This window comes from Physella acuta, unplaced genomic scaffold, assembly GCF_028476545.2.
Source record: "Physella acuta isolate Inbredline_101_S28 unplaced genomic scaffold, ASM2847654v3 ptg000023l, whole genome shotgun sequence".
Lineage (NCBI taxonomy): Eukaryota > Metazoa > Mollusca > Gastropoda > Physidae > Physella > Physella acuta.
In genome coordinates, this window is record NW_026731543.1 from 400,001 (window position 1) to 421,450 (window position 21,450).

Genomic DNA, 21,450 nt, shown 5'->3' on the forward strand with positions numbered 1-21,450 from the left:
GTTTAGTTACTTGCCATTTCATCATCGTATTAAAATATGCTGGCAATTATGACAAATGCGTGCAATTTGTAATGGAGAATAATTTGCCTAAGCTAACACTGGACAAGTTCTTAAATCAGATAACTCTAACTCACTAGAGTGTTTGGGTAATAACATACAAGCGTAAAATTAGAATCGAATACGTCATGCAAACGCTTGAACAAGCAGCCATTATTTACATACCAGCTTCTCCCAACAGTTGCTAGAGATCTTTGGAATGAGTTGATTCATAGCCGCGCTTGCCATAAGTTTCAGTTTCTGAAGTTGTCCTGCATGTGATCTAGACAGTGAAGTCACGAAGTCATCAGTCAATAATATATAGTCAATCCCAAGTTTCGTCAAGCGGGTGAGAGATAGGATACCAGTGGTCAGTTGGTCAAGTTTAACCGGTTTCTCAGCCAACAAGCGTGTGTGGAAGAACCTGTCAATGTCCAGCGACTGAAGGGTTCCTCTGGACGTGGTCAGCACTGTGTTGATGAGATTGTTGCCTTCTTCTATTGGCCATTGAGATTTGGTCATCTTGAAACATTGTAGACGGTCAAGTCTTGACACCATGGACGTCAAATCCCGACTGATACCGGACATTGTTCTGCACGATGTTTCCAGAACTATTATATCATCAATTTTTACAGACTTTAGTGTCGAATGGTGTAAACTGAGCAGCAGTTTCCGCAAGTCAATGACCAAAAAGTTACAAAACACGTGGTATTTGTGGTGTTCACATATTGAAATCGACAACTCATACAAGTGACATCCAAAACGTTTAACGTTCGAGAAAGCTGTTTTCCTGTTTAAACATTTACAGTTGCAGCAGAACTCGAGGTGCATGTTCCTCCACAAAGTAGGCGTGGTGTAAATCAAATCCCTCCAAGATCTACACACACTCGCTAGCCTTAACAGCTCATTTTTGTTGTCAACAAATCTGAAGATGTTTACCAACACCACTGAAGGCAACTTGCCTAGAAAACTTGAGCCGTCTGATTGGCCATTTAAGTAGACGGTTAGACCGTCCATCTGACTCTTATGTTTGACTGCTGGCGAGGATACACTCAAACCACTATTGGTATCACAAATCTTAATTACCTTTTCCATTCTCAAAGTGATTGAGCTTTACACCTGGGGTCTGTTGGCGGCAAAAGACAGAAGACATTTATTAAATGACGTCATAAGTGCGCATAAAAGTTACTTCCTTCAATAGAATTCTGCACACTAGTGCAGAAAGGTGCGTTGCACTGGCTATTGGTTATTATGTTAGGCTGAAATTTAATTTATATCTTATCAGAAATAGTTGTACGAGGGAGTTACATGCTGGAAGTGCACAGCTATTTAAATAACTATAAAGAAAATCATGGGTCGATTTATTACTGTATCGGTATAAGCTAGCCGTCGACAGTCAACTATTGTTTCTCAGCTTGTTTGTAATTTTACCTACGAGTTGACCACGGACTCAGAAGGGGCAGATAATTGTCTTTTAGAGAGTGCAGGCAACTGATGTGGTTTAGCGCAGCTATTTATTGTCGTAGCCTATATATGGCGTCTATTTTATTTTTAACGAATTAATAAAAAGCAAAAAATAAAACAATAAAAATCTTAATAATGATAAATTTAATTTAAATGGTTTTATAAAAGCATTGGTCGCTCATGCAATCGACTACAAGTTTTGGCGATTTTATTAAAGAAAGCAGCTACGTATTATTTATCTTATTTTTACCGCATTTAAAAGCTTGTTCTCATACATGTTTTTAATATTTGTTTTATTTAAGTGTAGTGCAGGTTGTGTTTGGGTCCTGAGAAAATCGCCGACAGGATAATACAGTATCTATTTAAGCGAGTGTTTAGATTCATAGACGCCAAAACACAAAGTATATGTATCAAAAGATTTATTATACTTATAACACAAAGTATATGTATCAAACGTTTTATTATGCTTATAACAAAAAGACCAATACAGTCGGTCAAAATTTCATTGTATAGAGTTTATAAAACGTTAAAAACAAATCAGATATAAATATATATAAGTATATTGTAATCCAAGTCGTATATAAAATGAGATTAAAATATAGTTAAAAACGATTTAAACATAGATCATCAGCGATACGATTTGTCCACTTATTGTTAAACATTGACTGTACTTTACCAAGAGTCCGATGATATTTACAACTGTTTATCATTTATAAGCTAAGGTTTAAATACTACAAATTCAGGTTGTTCACATTGTATCAATAAACATCTGTTGTTACTAAGTCCGCGTCGTGGCCAAGTTGGCCATGTTCGAGTGTGGGCCATTGGCCGGTCCTGTCTTCGCTCGTTTGGTTGGTGGCCCCTGTAACATTCTCAAGTCGTACCTTCGCTTTCTGTCTCCTATCAACTTCATGGCAGTCTTAGCTGTCTCTGGTTTTAGGAAGTAGCCAGACACCTGCAGTGTGGGATAAGGGTTAGTGGTGGTGTAGGGGGGTTAGTGGTGGTGTAGGAGGTTAGTGGTGGTGTAGGAGGGTTAGTGGTGGTATAGGAGGGTTAGTGGTGGTGTAGGGGGGTTAATGGTGGTGTAGGAGGGTTAGTGGTGGTGTAGGAGGTAGACACCTGTAGTGTGGGATAAGGGTTAGTGGTGGTGTAGGAGGGTTAGTGGTGGTGTAGGAGGTAGACACCTGTAGTGTGGGATAAGGGTTAGTGGTGGTGTAGGAGGGTTAGTGGTGGTGTAGGAGGGTTAGTGGTGGTGTAGGAGGTTAGTGGTGGTGTAGGAAGTAGTAGAGATGGTATTAATCATTCTAAAAAATCAGTCGTTAAAATTATGAATTCATATCAGCGGCGTAGCTCTGATTCTAAAAAAATCAGTCGTTAAAATTAAAATTTATCTTATGTTGGATGTAGATAGGTTGGAGGGTGGAGCCTAATATTACGGTACATGTCGGCTTGATGTTACTTTACCTGTCTCAGATAGTGTTATAATGTTGCTTGTATGGTTAGAGGTAGTTTAACATAAAAAGATTCGTTGGACTGTATGTTGATTTGCATGTTGGTCTGTGTGTTGGTATGAGTGTTGGTCTGAATGTTGAATGAATGTTGGCCTGTATGTTAGTCTGTATATTCGCCTATATGTTGGCTTTTATCGTAACTGTATGTTGGTCTGTATGTTGCTCTGTATGTTAACTGTATGGTGGTCTTATCTTTGACTTACATTGACATATCGCAGATATTGACACTTTCGGACAAGATTCAGAAAGGTTGCATCGATCTTTTCCGATCTGTGGTTCAAGTCGCCGGACAGCATCACAAGGCTCTGTCTGTAGGCAACATGGTTAGAATGATTAGTTTTCTCCCTTGAGCTAGCGTTATCTTCCCTACCCTTGTTAGACACCTACATAAGCCAGCAGTATTAACATCTTGGTCTATTTTTACGTTTAGCAGGGGGAGAAGGGATGGAGTGGAGAAATAGTTGGGCCGCACCCCATGACACCAGTTATTGGGGTGACCCTTGGGCGACAAATTTACAAAAATAAAGATAAAACAATGCCTTTTTAGTTTTAGTTTCATTAATAAATAGGTTAAGTCAAATACACTTTAAAGAACAAATGGACACATCTCGACATCTCCACTGCTGGTGAGGGTCTATGATACCAATACTGAAGCAGTCACCTCAATTAAACTGTATAGGGCCTATATATATATATATATATATATATATATATATATATATATATATATATATATATATATAGGCCTATACATATAAATATAGGCCTATATATATAAACGCACATACTGTTACAACCAGTGTTAACAAAAACACCCAGTTAGAAACAAAGCGAGTCTCTGACGTACCTAAAGTTAATGGCGATATGTATCAACACACCAGTCATGTCGGTATTCCTGTCCTCTTCAAAGAATTTGATCTTGCAGATGGGCAAGACGGGGTCCATCAGGTCAAGAGTATTATTTTCGAATATTTCGGGGTCAACATAAAACGCCACTTGCAGTGCTGGACAAGCTTTTATCTGGTGGGGGAACAGAGAAAAAATATAGGCAAATACTCTGTTTGCTGTGAGAGAGGAAGAGAGAAAAGAGGAGAGAGTGGAGAGAGTGGAGATAAAGAAGTGAGTACAGAGAGAGAGAGAGAGAAAAAAAAAGGGAGAGATTGGACAAGAAAGCAGAGAGAGAGATGACAGACAGAAGATAAAGAGGAGCGAGTAAAGAGTGAGGGGGGATAGAAGAGCGAGAAGGGACTAGAATTAAGAAAGGAAAGTAGAAGAGATTAAAGTCAGAGGAGAGAGTAATGAGGGAAGCAAATGACAGGAGTGAGATACTAGAGAGGGGAGCTTTGATGTACATGAGAGTAATGATGGGTGGGGGAAAAGGCCGGGGATGATTAACGGGGAGTGTGTGTGTGTGTTGGGGGGGGGTAGGATTTGGTTCCGTATATACATACCAGCTTCACCCAACAGTTGCTGGTGATCTTTTGTATAAATTCATCCGCAATCCCCGTAGCAACAAGTTTCAGTTTCTGTAGTTGTCCTGCGTGGGATCTAGACAGTGAAGTCACGAAGTCATCAGTCAATAATATATAGTCAATCCCAAGTTTCGTCAAGCGGGTGAGAGATAGGATACCAGTGGTCAGTTGGTCAAGTTTAACCGGCTTCTCAGCCAACGGTTTTTCTTCGAAGAATCCGTCAATGTCCAGCGATTGAAGGGTTCCTCTGGATGTGGTCAGCACTGTGTTGAGGAGATTGTTGCCTTCTTCTTTTGGCCATTGAGCTTTGGTCATCTTGAAACATTGTAGACGGTCAAGTCTGGACACCAAACGCGTCATTTCCCTACTGATACTGGACATGGTTCTAGTTGATGCGAATCGCAGTTCTATGTCATTTATTTTTATTGACGTCAGTGTCGGATGACGTAAATCTTGCAAATATTTCCGGAAAACGGTGGCCAAGTAGCAGCAGTTTGGATAGCATTTATGGTGTTTGCAGACGGAGATTGACAATTCACACAAGTGGCATCCGAAGCGTTTAGCTGTCGAGAAAGCTTTTTTCCTGTTCAAACATTTACATTTGCAGCACAGTTTCAGGTGCATGTTCCTCCACAAAGTAGGCGTGGTGTAAATCAAATCCCTCCAAGATCTACACACACTCGCAAGCCTTAACAGCTCATTTTTGTTGTCAACAAATCGGAAGATGTTTACCAACACCACTGAAGGCAACTTGCCCAGAAAACTCGAGCCGTCTGATTGGCCATTTAAGTAGACGGTTAGACCGTCCATCTGACTCTGCTGATTAACTGCTGGCGATGATGCTTTAAAGCCACTTACCATATCGCAAATTATACTTCTCTTTGTCATTTTCCGAGCTCAGTAGTCTTAGTTTTAAATTTGGTGGTGGGGACAAAATAGAATACAGTAATGAGTAAAGTTATTTTATGGACGCGCAAAAAACTGCTTCCTTCTAATGTGTCGTGCGCACCCGTGCAAAAGGTGCGCTTTATGTTGTGTGAAACATTCGGGTGCTGGTTCATATATTTTGTGAAATAATTTTTAGCGCAATTTCCATTCTGGAGAACGGCGTTTATAAACCCGTTATTTCTGGATGTATGGATGTATGAATGAATGAATGGATGTGTGTCCGCAGCTTTAAGTCGTATCTCCTCCTCAACGAAGCAATATCGAGGACTAGTTCCAAAGCAATTATGTTAAGCAAGATACAAGAATGAACATAGGCCAAAAAAATTCCGGGTTTCTTTCATGGATTTCACGGAAAAGCCAAAAAAACCTCGAAAAAATGCAGTTTTTGGCCCATATTTCGGCAACCAGACCACTTAGCGACTTGAAACATGTACCAATCGATTTCTGCCATAATTTAGAACAATATTGCCGAAGAAAGTTTTGAAAAATATCCTTTCGTTCGGTCACAAAAAAAATTTTGAATTAATTAAAATTCGGACCGAATTAGTAGGCATTTTTATCCAACCACACCACACACGTCATTACGTTCAATAGCTGCGCCATCACGTTCAATGTCTGCGCCATCAAGTTCGGTAGCTAGGCGCGCAATGGTTTTTAGTCATGTAACTCTATTTTAAATAAAACATGTAAAATACTGAAAAAAAATTAATAAAAAACGTTTTAATAACTAACCAATGGTTTTACTAACCCTGCTCTTGATTTACGCTACGACAGAGCTATTTTTAGATAACATAAGGAAATTGCGCTAAAATTGTCACTAGCCTTTTTAATTACCTTGTTTTCTGATATAGTGACGAAATTTAAAATGGTAATCAGTGTATTTACATAATACTTTACCATTTTCATAATTTTCATATTTGAATGAGTTTTATATTTCTTATAATTTTCATGCGGCCTTGCATTTTGTAGACAAGAAGACGACATTTGGTCAAACAACGAGCTGACCCTGAATGTAAGAACACAAGGGCATGCCTCGTTGGCTCTACGTTTAAGTTTCTAAATATAAGCTGTTTCATGCTGTTCTGGCCTGTTCTAAGTCTAGCGATAATTTTGTTTGATATAGGCGTCGTACTTGCTTTAATTAGCATGTGAGAGCCAGACTAGATGCTGACTTGTTTTCGTTTTATTTATTTTTTACAAATTTTACAATTTCTTTTGGATGTATTGAAATCTCTGTCTTCTTTGACCCAAATTTTAGCAAGAATTTCGGCGATCACATTTGCTTGTATATATATATATATATATATATATATATATATATATATATATATATATATATATATATATATATATATATATATATATATATATATATATATATATACATACATATATATATATATATAATATAAGCGGGCTGAGCGTGTGTCAGTCCTTCTGTCATCGTTATAGATTTTGAAACCATAAAAGGAAACATCGCACCTTACTGTGCTTTTCAGTGCACTGCAGTGTCTTATTATAAGAAATAGAGTAGGGTTTGTTTATATAACGGCATAGAGCTATTTTATAATTGCCACCGTTTTTACTTTTTTGCATAACGTAAAGAGAATATTAAATACACGCACATTGCTAAAGCATATTAAATGGATCAATGTCAAATATCGTTTTCGTTTATATTCCTAGAAAAAATGGATACATTTTCATAACATAATAACTGTAGGGTAGAAAAATCTAATTAAACTGTTTAGTAATTTTGCCAAAGGAGGTAATTTAAAAATAAATTGAACTCGCGCTAAAAATGTGAATGCAAAATCTGCAAGACGGAATAATTGTTGGAATAATATAATTAGCAAAATGTGAATGCAAATTATGCAGACGTGTAAGAGTACATTATTGTTGGAATATTATAATTAGCATTGATTGATAAAAGGCTATATTTTATTTATTTTATTCACTGAATGTACTGTTTACTAATTAAAATTTTTAATCAACTATTCTCGAATTATTATATTAAGTCATCACGTTCATTAGGTGCGCAATGGTTTTAGTCATGAAACTTTATTGTAAATTTTAAAAAGTACTGAAAAAAATGCATGAATTTATAAAGTGCAATATGGTCGGTAAAACACGGATATTCTAAATACTGCGTTTAATTTATTTTATACGCTATACGTATTGTTTACTAATTATTATTTTATCTTTTGGTTTCCGGACAAGCCAGGGGTTTTATAGCAGAGGCGTAGCAAAGGGGGGGGGGGGCATTTGTCCCCGGGCGCCGACCTTAGGGGGCGCCTAAATGGGCTGGAAATACAAATTGAAAATTTGCGGGGGGGGGGGGGGGGAGGGGGTGCAAATCGAAAGTTTGAGGGGGTGGGGTGGAAATTGAAAGTTTGAGTTTGTCCCCGGGCGCCGGAAAGGGTCGCTACGCCTTATTCACGGAGTCAGACGCGTCCGCCGGCGCTCGGAAAGGGCACGATTTGGCGCTACGGGCTAGACTGTGAGCAATATGCCTTGATGATTGCATTTAAATTGTTTTTTTGGTATGAGTTTTGTGTTTTTTTTTCGTTTGTGACTTTTTTTTGCGTTCATTTGTGTTGTGTTTAGTTTTGTTCTGTTCCCAAGTTGGTACATTTAAAAAAAGATTTACCGTGGCGGAGCACGGGATGCAGCTAGTATATATATATATCCTAATATATAAAAGCCCAATGTGCGCACTTCTCTCTCTCTCTCTGTCTGTCCGCAAAATATTTTCGCCGGACATCAAGTCAGAAACGGCAGCGATATATGGAGAACTTTATACGGACTTTTGTTGAAAATAATATGTTAGATGTTTTAAATGTATAACCACAATTTTATTTAAAAAAGAAAAATAAAAAATACAGGCGTATTCGAATGTAGAAAAACAATTTTATTTATGCAACCGGAAAAGCATTAATAGATGTGAAAAAGAACGCATAAAACTGTGACGTCACTATTGCTTATACATTAACTAATGACGTCATCTGCCGTGTTGAGAATAAAAAGAAATGAACTATTTCATTCAAATTTGATTTAGATCTACGTACACTATGAAATGTATACAATACAATTTTTCCGGCCTAAACTTATAAAATTTATGTAGACCCTACCTAGATCTAGAATCTATTCAAATAATACATGTCTATACTAAAGTATTAAGGCCTTAATTACTTTATTGAAATCTTTGTTTATCTATGCAATTTGCTAATCTCTATAATATATAAAGCAAAGTTGTCGGGTGCCCGATAGGGCACTTCCCGGCGCCGCATGCGCTTCAAATTTGGCAGGATCTTGCCTTGGGGCAACAGAACACGGGGGCCGGTTGGCCGAAAAGTCTACGATGATGGGGTCAAAACTGACCTCGACTGACCGGCGCCTTATATGAGCTATAAATCGAAAAAAAAATGTCCACGGAGGAACCTCTTCATAACTCCTGAGATCGTAGACCGACCCTCGGGCGAATTAATTAAGCATTAAAATTCACAATGTTTTCGAAAGCCTAAGCGAAGCTGGGCAGCATGCCTAGTATATATATAATGCCCGTTATCTACTGAAGCACAGACGTGTTGCTGATATAGTTTAAGCTTTCTATGGCTGGTCTGAGATATCAGATAAAAGAGGCTTTTTGATTTCTCTGAGACAGCAGGACAGAACTGTCATCTGTGAGAAGGACAATCTGATGAGGATTCAGTGTGACCTATCTGAAGGTTATCTGCATGTTCCGTAGCTTCAGTCTCTGCTATAAAATTATCAGAAAGGCTGTCTAGGCTGTCATTCTTTGGCCAATTCTTTATATACCAGCACAGCCATTGCTGGTTAATCTTCAGTTGAGCCATCTGTTTTTTATTTTTTACATTTTTACCTTTAATTTTATTTTGTAATCCCTGTTCGCCATTAAGGCTTACTGGGTTTGTTTTTTTTTGTTGTAAATCTTGACATAGTTCAACTCGGAGTATATTTATGAAACATTTTATTATATTTATAACAAAAGTACAATTTATAGATTTTATAAAACGATTTTGAAAATCTGTTAAAATGCAATACTTAACTGTAAATAGGTTATGTTATAAAACTGCGAAAAGAAAAAACTAAGCGAATAATTTGGTTATTGGGTCTGGCACGTTCACTAGTAACTTTCTATAAAAGGCTAAAAAATCGATATCCTAAAATAATCGAAGTTTTTCTCATTAATGTTAAAACATCCTTCTGTTGTAACATATCCTCGTTGTTGCCTAATTGGCTATGTTGGAACATGGACCATTGGCCGGTCCTGTTTTAGTTCGTTTGGTTGGCTGTCCCTGTAACATTATCAAGTCGTGTCTTCGCTTTCTGTCTCCTATCAACTTCATGGCAGTCTTCGCTGTCTCTGGTTTTAGGAAGTAGTCAGAAACCTGCAGTTTGGGATAAGGGTTAGTGCGGGTGTAAAAATATATGAGGAGGTAGTTAGCAATAAAACAACACTGTCGTTAAGCTTATGTGTGATAACCAGGTACCTAGTCGAGGAAACAGGATTTGATAGGACGCACACGATAAAGCGCATAAACGGGAATACGTGAATTTTATGGAACCAGCTTGACTTAAGATCAGATGAAAAGCCAAAGATTTGATTTAAACTTTATGGAACCGACATAACCATATCTGATGCAAAGCGAAAGGTTTTATATGAACTGTATGGAACCCGCTTAATCAGATGTTCGACAAAAATTCAATTTAATTTGTTTTTTGAAACAAATGTTTGAAAATTTAAATTTTTTAAAAATTTAAAAAAAAATTATGTTGATAAAAAAAATTTGAACTGAAATTTAGAAAAAAATGAATCTTATTTTATGTTAGATATTTGGTAATTTTAGGAAGATTTATATAATCCTATCTGTGTTAAAAAAAATGTGTTATTGTATATATTTATCCAAATAAATGCTGAATAAAAAAAATGCCGAGTCTTCTGACTCTGGTAGCGTCCCCCCAATTACAAAAAAATCTTTAATTTATTTTAACTTAATTTCTTTTCACAAAATGGAACCTAATTTAGGGAGGGGAACCTCGCTAAACATGAAAATTTCGTGAAATATATATCGTTACGTGAAAATGGCTACGGTAAGCTAACTATTATTGTCTAGTAAGTATTGCATTGCGTTTTATAATAATGTACTACTGTATATAGAAATGTAGTGTACTACTGTACATAGAAATGTTTGTACTTCAAGATAATTATGCTATTATCGTGTTTATAATGCTTGTAGATTTAAATGGTGATATAAATCTGTATGGTGGTCTGTATGGTGGTCTGTATGGTGGTCTGTATGGTGGTCTGTATGGTGGTCTGTATGGTCTGTATGGTGGTCTGTATGGTGGTCTGTATGGTGGTCTGTATGGTGGTCTGTATGGTGGTCTGTATGGTGGTCTGTATGGTGGTCTGTATGGTGGTCTGTATGGTGGTCTGTATGGTGGTCTGTATGGTGGTCTGTATGGTGGTCTGTATGGTGGTCTGTATGTTGTTCTGTATGTTGTTCTGTATGGTGGTTTGTATGGTGGTTTGTATGGTGGTCTGTATTGTGGTCTGTATTGTGGTCTGAATGGTGGTTTGTTTTATCTTTAGCTTACGTTAACACATCGTAAACGTCGACATTTCCGAACAAACTGTAGAAAGACGTCGTCAGTTAGAACATTGTCACTGTCTATGTCGCCCTCTAGCTTCACCAAGCTCTTTCTGTGGACAAAATGGGTATGAGTGTTAGTTGTTTCCCTTGAGCTAGAGTCATCTTCCCTATCCTAGTTTACTAACGACTAAGCAGGCAGCAGTTGACTTGAGCGTCTGTCTAAATATCTAGCTGTATTTGACGCTGTTGGGCTTGAAATGGGGCGTAGGGAAGGGGTTAGAAAAGGGTAAGTTGCTATCTAAATCAAGAGCAGATTATATATAGTATTATATAGTCTACCAGTCATACCGGCCCTGTACTGGCATTTGTGGTAAAATTTATATGTAAACGGCCGTGACTAATGTGCTCATTAAACTTCATATACCCTGTACTGACTGGTATTTGGGAATAAATAAAATTATCAATTTAAAGCATTATTAATGTATACACATTTTTTAGTTTGATCATTATAGTAGGGATATATTCTCCCTGATGTCGGAACATCTACATGCTATAAATGATGACTGCTTTACTGTATACGTTGTTTCTGAAAAAAAATTAATATACTACATAAATTGTTATAAAGAAGGCTATAAGAGAAACTAATTGTTTTCAAAATCTCAGATATCAGTTATTAGAAATTAAATGATTGTTTTTCTTTTATCCACATGCTATAATCGTTTATTTTCGTGTGTAATCAAAGAACTGTGGAAATTAAAGTTTAAAATTCATGACGCAGTTATATCCCTTTAGGTATAATATCTAGGTACGAGCCAACCCGCGGCATATCATACGCCGCTATTTAGTTGTTTTATTTTCTACTTTTCAGTAATTCATAATTTGTAAATTCGACAGCTGCCACTAAAAATATTTGCTTTAAAACACTATCAGTAGGTCGTTAAGAACGATACTACCCCCACCCTCCTTTCCCCCAACCCCCGTGGAAGCAGCCTCCTCCTGGTTTCAAAACTAAATTATCTGCCCCTAATTGCCGTCACTAAACCCGGCTCTTCGATTGTAAACATTTAGCGTAAACCACAGCTCACCAGACCATTTAGGGATGGGGTGGTAGGGAGCGCGCTTACAGCTTGTTTTCTAGCGTTTCCAAGAAAAGAATTATATATATAGATAATAGGGCTGGTAAGTAGGTCACCAACCAGCTCTATGGTGTTATTGAGCCGTAGAACTGGTTGGTGACCTACTTACAAGCCCTATTGAGCGATAAAAAAATTTCATTTTTATTTATTTTCGCACCTTATGAAAACCGTTTAGCATAAATTTTAAGAATGTTTCTTTCTTCCAAACGTTTTCTTCGTTTATTTTTTCGTGTAGTCAAAGAACGGGGTAAATTAAAAGTTTACATTCCTAACGTTGTTAGGTCCCTTTAATATCTCCTTACCAAATATGAACATTTTCTCGCTTCTGTAGGTGGTTGATCTAATTCAAGCCTCGGTCAGTTTAGGTCAGTGTTCGGTCACTTAAAACTCGATTATTTAAATGCCTCTAATTTTCTCGTTAAAAAGAGAGTAAATAGCAGACTTTGCCAAGAACAATTTCCCTGCAAATTACTTGCAAATGCAAGTACCCGATCTAATAGGTGTGAGTAACAAACAAACAAACCAAACATCACCCTCAAGATAAACTAAAGATACGAATGTAATTATGTGCCGTAGCATTTGTCGTCTGCTGTTTTTGTTACAAATACTTAATAAGAAAAGTATTTATAAATAAAATGTGATGTAAAGAAACATACGAAAGGAAAATGTAGAAAATATTAATGGTAAGCTGTTTTGTAAAGCGTATATTCTTGGAAATCAGCCGACTAGAGCTTACTCAAGATGCTGAGGGAGGTGTTAGGCAGAGGCGCTTTACTTCTCTACACTGCTGGTGTTAAACTCTTTTCCTCACGTGCAGCTAATGCTACACTTGATCTCTAAAGTTTATCGAACTTCTCAAAAATTCACTGAACTTTGTTGAACATGTTACGTGCTAATTTATTTTTTCTTTCGCTTAAGTAAAACATATAAACATACACACATGCACATAAACGCCAACACAGAGACAAACACTAACACGTTAACTCATAAACACGCATCTAATATATAAAGCTCAATTCTGTATGTAACATGTTTGAAAAAAATTGTTTGTCGTGGATACTTCGATGGATTTAAGTGTTAGATTATTATCGTGCTCATAGTCTAAATTTATGAGTTTAAAAATTACTATTGAAAGTCTTTAAAAACAATTTTCATTTTAACACGTTTTTCTTAACTCAGCTTCGCGTTTGTTTGTTTGTTGTTAAAATTGACATCGAAAATTAGCCCACTTCTGATTGCTCTAGAGACCTGAAATTTGGCATGCATGCTACTTTCGCCTAACAATTTCAGATGCAATCATAAAAACTAGCAATTAGTGACCGTAATTAGCTTAATTTAATTACGCCCCAAGGACCATAAAATTGAGGACATGATTTCTAAAGATACCGACAAGACTTGAGGCCTATTGACACAGTTACTTCGGCCCCAATCGATGTGAGCGCGCTGGCCGTGATCGTATAGTGGTTAGTACTTCGCGTTGTGGCCGCGACAACCCAGGTTCGAATCCTGGTCGCTCAAGATTTTTAGTCCGTGTATTTATAAACACTTTTTTAAAAACCACGTTTTTCACGTGTAGCAACGGACTAAAAAGGAGAAAATAAAATACTTAAAAAAACTTTTTAAAAAACCACGTTTTTTATGTGTAGCAACGGACTAAAAAGGAGAACGGACACGGTAACACATTGTTAACGGTGACACGGTTGGTACGCTGGGCATGCTAAAATACACATTAACACGTTTTTCCTTAACTCAGCTTCGCGTTTATTTGTTTGTTTATGGGAGATTTGATCACGTGATTCGTGAGTAGATCTCCACGCCAGCAACGTAAATTACACCCTTTCTCTGTTTAAAGCGTATCGGTCGCTCAAGATTTTTTTAGTCCGTGTATTTAAAAACACTTAGTCAAGTCATACTTAATCAAGTCATTAGATAAAGTAGAAAATAAACTATATAAAAAACTTTTTAAAAACCACGTTTTTCATGTGTAGCAACGGACTAAAAAGGAGAAAATAAAATACTTAAAAAAACTTTTTAAAAAACCACGTTTTTCTTGTGGACTAAAAAGTAGAAAATAAATTTTTCTTCCGACCCTAGGGGATCTACCAATGACTGCTCGTAGATTTTGTTCATACATTTGATGACAAAAAAACGTGGGTCGGGCAGATGGGTCGGGAAATTTGATGGTGAACGTACCCACGTTTTTTGTCATCAAATGTATGAACAAAATCTACGAGCAGTCATTGGTAGATCCCCTAGGGTCGGAAGAAAAAATTATTTTCTACTTTTTAGTCCACAAGAAAAACGTGGTTTTTTAAAAAGTTTTTTTAAAGTATTTTATTTAATACTGCCTTTTATTTATTCTATACACTGAACATACTGTTCAATAGTTATTTTTTAAAATCAATAACATTTAATAAGCCAGGTCCTACAAATCATATATGTTTATTTCTTTCCATTTACGGATAAGCTTGGAGTATTATCATTTTGTTCACTAAATTGAAACAGGCGCGTCCGCCGGCGCCCCTGCACGGTTCGATTTAGCACCCTGGGCTATCATGTGAGCTCTATGCTGCATAATTTTGTTTTAAACAGTGCGATAGACTATGGATAAGAAAGGTTATTATAGTCTTTAAGTGAATCAAATCCGGGCGTCCTCCGGCATCCCGACAGGGTGCTATTTGGGGCCCCAGGCCTCCCTTGTTCGGTTTGGCGCCTACGTTCGTTAAAGTGAGTGCAAAAGACTATGAATAAGTTGGGGTACTATAGTCGTTTATTAAGCTGAAACAGGCTATTCCGCCCCGGGCTAGACTGTGAGCACTTTGCGTTTATGTTCGCGTTAGTGTTTTCTTTGTGTTTAGGTTGTGTTTGCGTTAGTGGTTGCGTTTTGATTTGGTTCGTTTTTGTTCTTTCTTTTTTCGTTTTCGTTTGTGTTTTTTTTCTTTGGGTTTGTGTTTGTATTTGTGTTTGGTTTTGCGTTTGGATTTGGTTTGTTTTCGTTTGCTTTTTCGTTTGTGTTTTTTTCTTTGGGTTTGTGTTTGTGGTTGGTTTTGCGTTTGGATTTGGTTTGTTTTCGTTTGCTTTTTCGTTTGTTTTTTTCTTTGTGTTCGTATTGGTGTTTGTAGTTGTGGTTGGGTTTGTTGTTAGGTTTTTGTTTTCGTTTGCTTTTTTGTTTGTTTTTTCTTTGTGTTTGTATTGGTGTTTGTGGTTGTGGTTGGGTTTGTTGTTAGGTTTTTGTTTTCGTTTGTATTTGTAATTGTGTTAGCGTTTTGTTTGCGTTTTGTTGTTTTGGTTTTGGTTGGTTGTGGTTTGGGTGGGCAAAGCCGGGTTTATGATGATTACTAAACACACAGGTAATGGTCTTTAAAAGAAAGGTTTTTCACAGAAGCCAGAGCAGGGCCTGGCCGGGACGGCTAGTACACAATAAAATACACCCGTGACAAACACACTTTCACACATACTCTCATACTCGTCTCTGACCAACCTGAAGTTATGGGCGATATATTCCAACACATCATCCAGTTCGTAAAGATTGTACCCTTCTAAAAAGTTGATCTTGTAGATGGGCAACACGGGGTCCAGTATTTCAAAATCAGAATCCTCTAATATGTCTAGGTCAACATAAAACGCCACTTTCATTGCTGGACAGGCATCTGTCTGGAAGTATCAAGGAAAGTAAACGATATGGACTAAACTCTGTCAGAGAAACACTAACATTTCATCTCCCCGGACGAAATAGAAAAACTGAATTTATATTTTTAAAAAAAGATAATTAACCAGTCGCCCCCCCCCCCCCCTCGTCAATTTAAGTGCGCCCCATCCCCAGAGAAAAATTTCTGAAAGAAACCCTGAGAATAAAATATATTAACAAATATTTAGACACCACCTCCTCCCCTATTATTCTAACTTACCTATTATCTCTAATATCTGATTAGGCTACCACTAGAAATAATATATTTCACAGTAATAAACTATCATGGCTACAGGACATACGATCTCAGACAAAAATATCCTAGACAAAATATCTCAGGACAATTAATTTCAGGATAAAAGTTATGGACATAATTCAGACACAATACCTCAAGTCCAAATATTTACAGTATTACGATGACCAACATTGCAGTCTCAGTACCAGCGCCTGCCGTTAACGCCTTTTGAACGGGGGATACAAACATAAAATTAGAATACAAAAGTTTGAATACGTAGCCATTATTTACATACCAGGTTCACCCAGGCCTTTCTAGAGATCAGGTGTGGAGTAGTTCCATAAAGAATCACACTTGCGACAAGTTTCAGTGTCTGAAGTTGTCCTGCATGGGATCTAGACAGTGAAGTCACGAAGTCATCAGTCAATAATATATAGTCAATCCCAAGTTTCGTCAAGCGGGTGAGAGATAGAATACCAGTGGTCAGTTGGTCAAGTTTAACCGGTTTCTCAGCCAACGATTTTTCTTCAAAGAACCCGTCAATGTCCAGCGACTGAAGGGTTCCTCTGGACGTGGTCAGCACTGTGTTGATGAGATTGTTGCCTTCTTCTATTGGCCATTGAGCTTTGGTCATCTTGAAACATTGTAGACGGTCAAGTCTGGACACCAAACGCGTCATTTCCCTACTGATACCGGGCGTGGTTCTAGTTAACGCTTCTCGCAGTTCTATGTCATTTATTTTTATTGACGTCAGTGTCGGATGACGTAAATCTTGCAAACATTTCCGAAAAACGGTGGCCAATGAGCAGGAGTTTGGATAGCATTTATGGTGTTTGCAGACGGAGATTGACAATTCATACAAGTGGCAGCCGAAGCGTATAGCATTCGAGAAAGCTTTTTTAGTATTCAAACATTTACAATCACAGCACAGTTTAAGGTGCATGTTCCTCCACAAAGTAGGCGTGGTGTAAATCAAATCCCTCCAAGATCTACACACACTCGCAAGCCTTAACAGCTCATTTTTGTTGTCAACAAATCTGAAGATGTTTACCAACACCACTGAAGGCAACTTGCCCAGAAAACTCGAGCCGTCTGATTGGCCATTTAAGTAGACGGTTAGACCGTCCATCTGACTCTGCTGATTAACTGCTGGCGATGATGCTTTAAAGCCACTTACCATATCGCAAATTATACTTCTCTTTGTCATTTTCCGAGCTCAATAGTCTTAGTTTTAAATTTGGTGGTGGGGACAAAATAGAATACAGTAATGAGTAAAGTTATTTTATGGACGCGCAAAAAACTGCTTCATTCTATTGTGTAGTGCGCACCCGTGCAAAAGGTGCGCTTTATGTTGTGTGAAACATTCGGGTGCTAGTTCATATATTTTGTGAAATAATTTTTAGCGCAATTTCCATTCTGGAGAACGGCGTTTATTAACCTGTCATTTCTGGAATTATGGATGTATGAATGAATGAATGGATGTGTGTCCGCAGCTTTAAGTCGTATCTCCTCCTCAACGACGCAATATCGAGGACTAGTTCCAAAAGCAAATATGTTAAACAAGATACAAGGATGAACATAGGTCAAAAACATTCCGGGTTTCTTTCATGGATTTCCCGGAAAAGCCAAAAAAAACTCGAAAAAATGCAGTTTTTGGCCCATATTTCGGCAACCAGACCACTTAGCGACTTGAAACATGTACCATTCGATTCCTGCCATAATTTAGAACAATGTTGCCAAAGAAAGTTTTCAAAAATATCCTTTCGTTCGGTCACAAAAATTTCTTTTGAATAAATTAAAATTCGGACCGAATTAGTAGGTATTTTTATCCAACCACACCACACGCGTCATCACGTTCAATAGCTGCGCCATCACGTTCAATGGCTGCGCCATCAAGTTCGGTAGCTAGGCGCGCAATGGTTTTTAGTCATGTAACTCTATTGTAAATAAAACATGTAAAATACTGAAAAAAAAATTAATAAAAAACGTTTTAATAACTAACCAATGGTTTTACTAACCCTGCTCTTGATTTACGCTTCGACAGACCTATTTTTAGATAACGGTTCCCAGAAAGAACCGCAACGGAAAAAAGCGCAACGGAAAAAAGCGCAAATCAAAAAGCGCAAGGGAAATAAGCGCACACGGAAAAAAGCGCAAAGAGAAAAAAGCGCACACAGAAAAAAGCGCAAAGAGAAAAAAGCGCAAACGGAAAAAAGCGCAAAGAGAAAAAAGCGCACACAGAAAAAAGCGCACACAGAAAAAAGCGCAAACAGAAAAAAGCGCAAACGGAAAAAAAGCGCAAAGAGAAAAAAGCGCACACGGAAAAAAGCGCAAAGAGAAAAAAGCGCAAACAGAAAAAAGCGCAAAGAGAAAAAAGCGCACACAGAAAAAAGCGCAAACAGAAAAAAGCGCAAGCGGAAAAAAGCGCAAAGAGAAAAAAGCGCAAACGGAAAAAAGCGCAAAGAGAAAAAAGCGCAAACGGAAAAAAGCGCAAACGGAAAAAAGCGCAAACGGAAAAAAGCGCAAACAGAAAAAAGCGCAAACGGAAAAAAGCGCAAACAGAAAAAAGCGCAAACAGAAAAAAGCGCACACAGAAAAAAGCGCAAACAGAAAAAAGCGCAAACGGAAAAAAGCGCAAACAGAAAAAAGCGCACACAGAAAAAAGCGCAAACGGGAAAAAGCGCAAACAGAAACAGAAAAATGCGCAACCAGAAAAAACACAACGAAAAATGTGCAAAAGAGAAATTTAGCACAAAGACCATATGGACTAGATGACACATTTATACATGACTGTTAGGGCTGCTGTGAGAGTGTCGTGTTTGATCACGTGATCTACTACCATTTAAAGCGTACCACTACCATCTGCATTCCCATCACCACGATACAGGAGATAATCACTTTACACAATGCCTATTATTTTCTTGGTCAATAATTATTCAACTACTATTCTCGTATAAACATAAAACTATCGACATTTCACGAAGTATCTTTCACATTCTCCCTAGTCCGAACTACCTAGCTTGCATACTATAACAACCCGTTCCTATGGCAAAACTTCACTCTCTTTCATCCGCGTCATCAAACATGCATTCGTCATATCTCTCGTAACAACATTCATTCGCACCAAAATAACAATTTTGTATTTAATATTTTTTCACATCATGACGCACCTACCTACCTACTACCCACCTATCCACCTACCTACCTACCTACCTAACTACCCACCTACCCACTTACCCACCTACCCACCTACCCGCCTACATACTTACCAAACTACCCACCAAAAAAGTATCGGCGAAGTTCGTAAGCTTCGTAAACTGTACTAGACATCTTTTTTTTAATGAAAATTCATTGACATCATTGACATATGTTACATATATGTTACATTATGCGACAACCTTAATTAGTGCGTTGGGCTTGTATGAAAACTCACTTCGAACTAACTCAATTACATGCTATTTATTTTAACATTACACGGTAAGCGTCACCCAACTGTTGTGATGTGAGGCGAGGACAGGTTCGACAATAAACCAACACGAAAGTACGAAAGAGACAAAGATTGCCTATTAGAGAATGGACCCCTTAACTTTCCTAACCCCACCATTTATTATACCCTACCTAACCTCTAAATTTACTGCGCTAAATGTCACTTCCCTCCCAATCGTTCCTATTCTACAGAATTGTGTATACTATTTATTTACATTCTTTAATCTCAATATAACTAAAATAGACTTTTGTTTGAAGGGTAATGAAAACATGTAAACAAAAGGGACGCTACTCTAAATCTATGCGAATACTTATATGCAGTGTGGGTGGGTGGATGGATGTGTGGGTGGGTGGATGGATGTGTCGGTGGGTGGATGGATGTGTCGGTGGGTGGGTGGGTGGATGTGTGGGTGGGTGGGTGGATGTGTGGATGGGTGGGTGGATGTGTCGGTGGGTGGATGGATGTGTGGGTGGGTGGATGGATGGGTGTGTGGGTGGGTGGATGGATGTGTGGGTGAGTGGTACGCTTTAAATGGTAGTAGATCACGTGATCAAACACGACACTCTCACAGCAGCCCTAACAGTCATGTATAAATGTGTCATCTAGTCCATATGGTCTTTGTGCTAAATTTCTCTTTTGCACATTTTTCGTTGTGTTTTTTCTGGTTGCGCATTTTTCTGTTTCTGTTTGCGCTTTTTTCCGTTTGCGCTTTTTTCCGTTTGCGCTTTTTTCTGTTTGCGCTTTTTTCTGTGTGCGCTTTTTTCTCTTTGCGCTTTTTTCCGTTTGCGTTTTTTTCCCTTTGCGCTTTTTTCTGTGTGCGCTTTTTTCTCTTTGCGCTTTTTTCCGTGTGCGCTTATTTCCGTTGCGCTTTTTGATTTGCGCTTTTTTCCGTTGCGCTTTTTTCCGTTGCGGTTCTTTCCGGCCACCTTAGATAACATAAGGAAATTGCGCTAAAATTGTCACTAGCCTTTTTAATTACCTTGTTTTCTGATATAGTGACGAAATTTAAAATGGTAATCAGTGTATTTACACAATACTTTACCATTTTCATAATTTTCATATTTGAATGAGTTTTATATAAACTTGTAATTTTGATGCGGCCTTGCATTTTGTAGACAAGAAGACGACATTTGGTCAAACAACGAGCTGACCCTGAATGTAAGAACACAAGGGCATGCCTCGTTAGCTCTACGTTTAAGTTTCTAAATATAAGCTGTTTTATGCTGTTCTGGCCTGTTCTAAGTCTAGCGATAATTTTGTTTGATATAGGCGTCGTACTTGCTTTAATTAGCATGTGAGAGCCAGACTAGCTGCTGACTTGTTTTCGTTTTATATTTTTAAAAATTTCTATTGGATGTATTGAAATCATTGACCCCAATTTTGGCAAATATTTCGGCGATCACATTTGCTTGTATATATATATATATATATATATATATATATATATATATATATATATATATATATATATATATATATATATAATGCCCGTTATCTACTGAAGTACAAACATGTTGCTGATATAGTTTAAGCTTTCTTTGGCTGGCCTGAGATATCTGAGACAGCAGGACAGAACTGGCATCTGTGAGAAGGACAATCTGATGAGGATTCAGTGTGACCTATCTGAAGGTTATCTGCATGTTCCGTAGTTTCTTTCTCTGCTCTAAAATTATCAGATAGGCTGTCTGTGGCAATAGATTTTTCTAGGCTGTCATTCTTTGACCAATGCTTTATATACCAGCACAGCCATTGCTGGTTAATCTTCAATTGAGCCATCTGTTTTTAATTTTTTAAATTTTTTTACCGTTAATTTTATTTTGTAATCCCTGTTTGCCATTAAGGATTACTCGTTTTTTTT

At 37.7% G+C, this 21,450-nt stretch overlaps 3 protein-coding genes across 3 annotated transcripts in view; all 3 read right to left on the reverse strand.

Moving 5' to 3' along the window:
• The window catches only part of LOC131940674 (uncharacterized), a 4,487-nt gene extending 3,306 nt beyond the window's left edge, over nucleotides 1–1,181 (reverse strand). Inside the window, exon 1 of the mRNA XM_059299408.1 lies at nucleotides 223–1,181. Within this exon, the coding sequence (XP_059155391.1) occupies nucleotides 223–1,131 (909 nt within the window). The 5' untranslated portion in view covers nucleotides 1,132–1,181. The remainder of the gene's footprint in view (nucleotides 1–222) is intronic.
• Nucleotides 1,182–1,943: 762 nt separating this feature from the next.
• Nucleotides 1,944–5,466, reverse strand: LOC131940831 (uncharacterized). The gene is made up of 4 exons (XM_059299690.1): nucleotides 4,463–5,466; nucleotides 3,859–4,031; nucleotides 3,215–3,320; nucleotides 1,944–2,455 (listed from the first exon to the last, which is right to left on the reverse strand). Exons 1-4 carry the CDS (start codon nucleotides 5,369–5,371, stop codon nucleotides 2,279–2,281), a joined length of 1,365 nt encoding a protein of 454 aa, XP_059155673.1. The 5' UTR covers nucleotides 5,372–5,466; the 3' UTR covers nucleotides 1,944–2,278.
• A 3,912-nt stretch (nucleotides 5,467–9,378) lies between these two features.
• Nucleotides 9,379–17,404, reverse strand: LOC131940835 (uncharacterized). The gene is made up of 4 exons (XM_059299704.1): nucleotides 16,401–17,404; nucleotides 15,664–15,836; nucleotides 11,051–11,156; nucleotides 9,379–9,840 (listed from the first exon to the last, which is right to left on the reverse strand). The coding sequence occupies exons 1-4, from the start codon at nucleotides 17,310–17,312 to the stop codon at nucleotides 9,682–9,684; spliced, it is 1,350 nt and encodes a 449-aa protein (XP_059155687.1). The 5' UTR covers nucleotides 17,313–17,404; the 3' UTR covers nucleotides 9,379–9,681.
• Nucleotides 17,405–21,450: the final 4,046 nt, after the last annotated feature.

Bases quoted from the DNA above. Each gene is read 5' to 3' on its own strand.
- LOC131940831 (XM_059299690.1), bottom strand. From the start codon at position 5,371: ATGACAAAGAGAAGTATAATTTGCGATATGGTAAGTGGCTTTAAAGCA. The intron at 3,321-3,858 runs GTACGTCAGAGA...TGTTGCCTACAG, and splicing joins CATATCGCCATTAACTTTAG to ACAGAGCCTTGTGATGCTGT. The intron at 2,456-3,214 runs GTAAGTCAAAGA...CCCACACTGCAG, and splicing joins AATATCTGCGATATGTCAAT to GTGTCTGGCTACTTCCTAAA.
- LOC131940835 (XM_059299704.1), bottom strand. From the start codon at position 17,312: ATGACAAAGAGAAGTATAATTTGCGATATGGTAAGTGGCTTTAAAGCA. The intron at 15,837-16,400 runs GTATGTAAATAA...TGATACTTCCAG, and splicing joins GAAAGGCCTGGGTGAACCTG to ACAGATGCCTGTCCAGCAAT. The intron at 11,157-15,663 runs GTTGGTCAGAGA...TTTTGTCCACAG, and splicing joins TATATCGCCCATAACTTCAG to AAAGAGCTTGGTGAAGCTAG.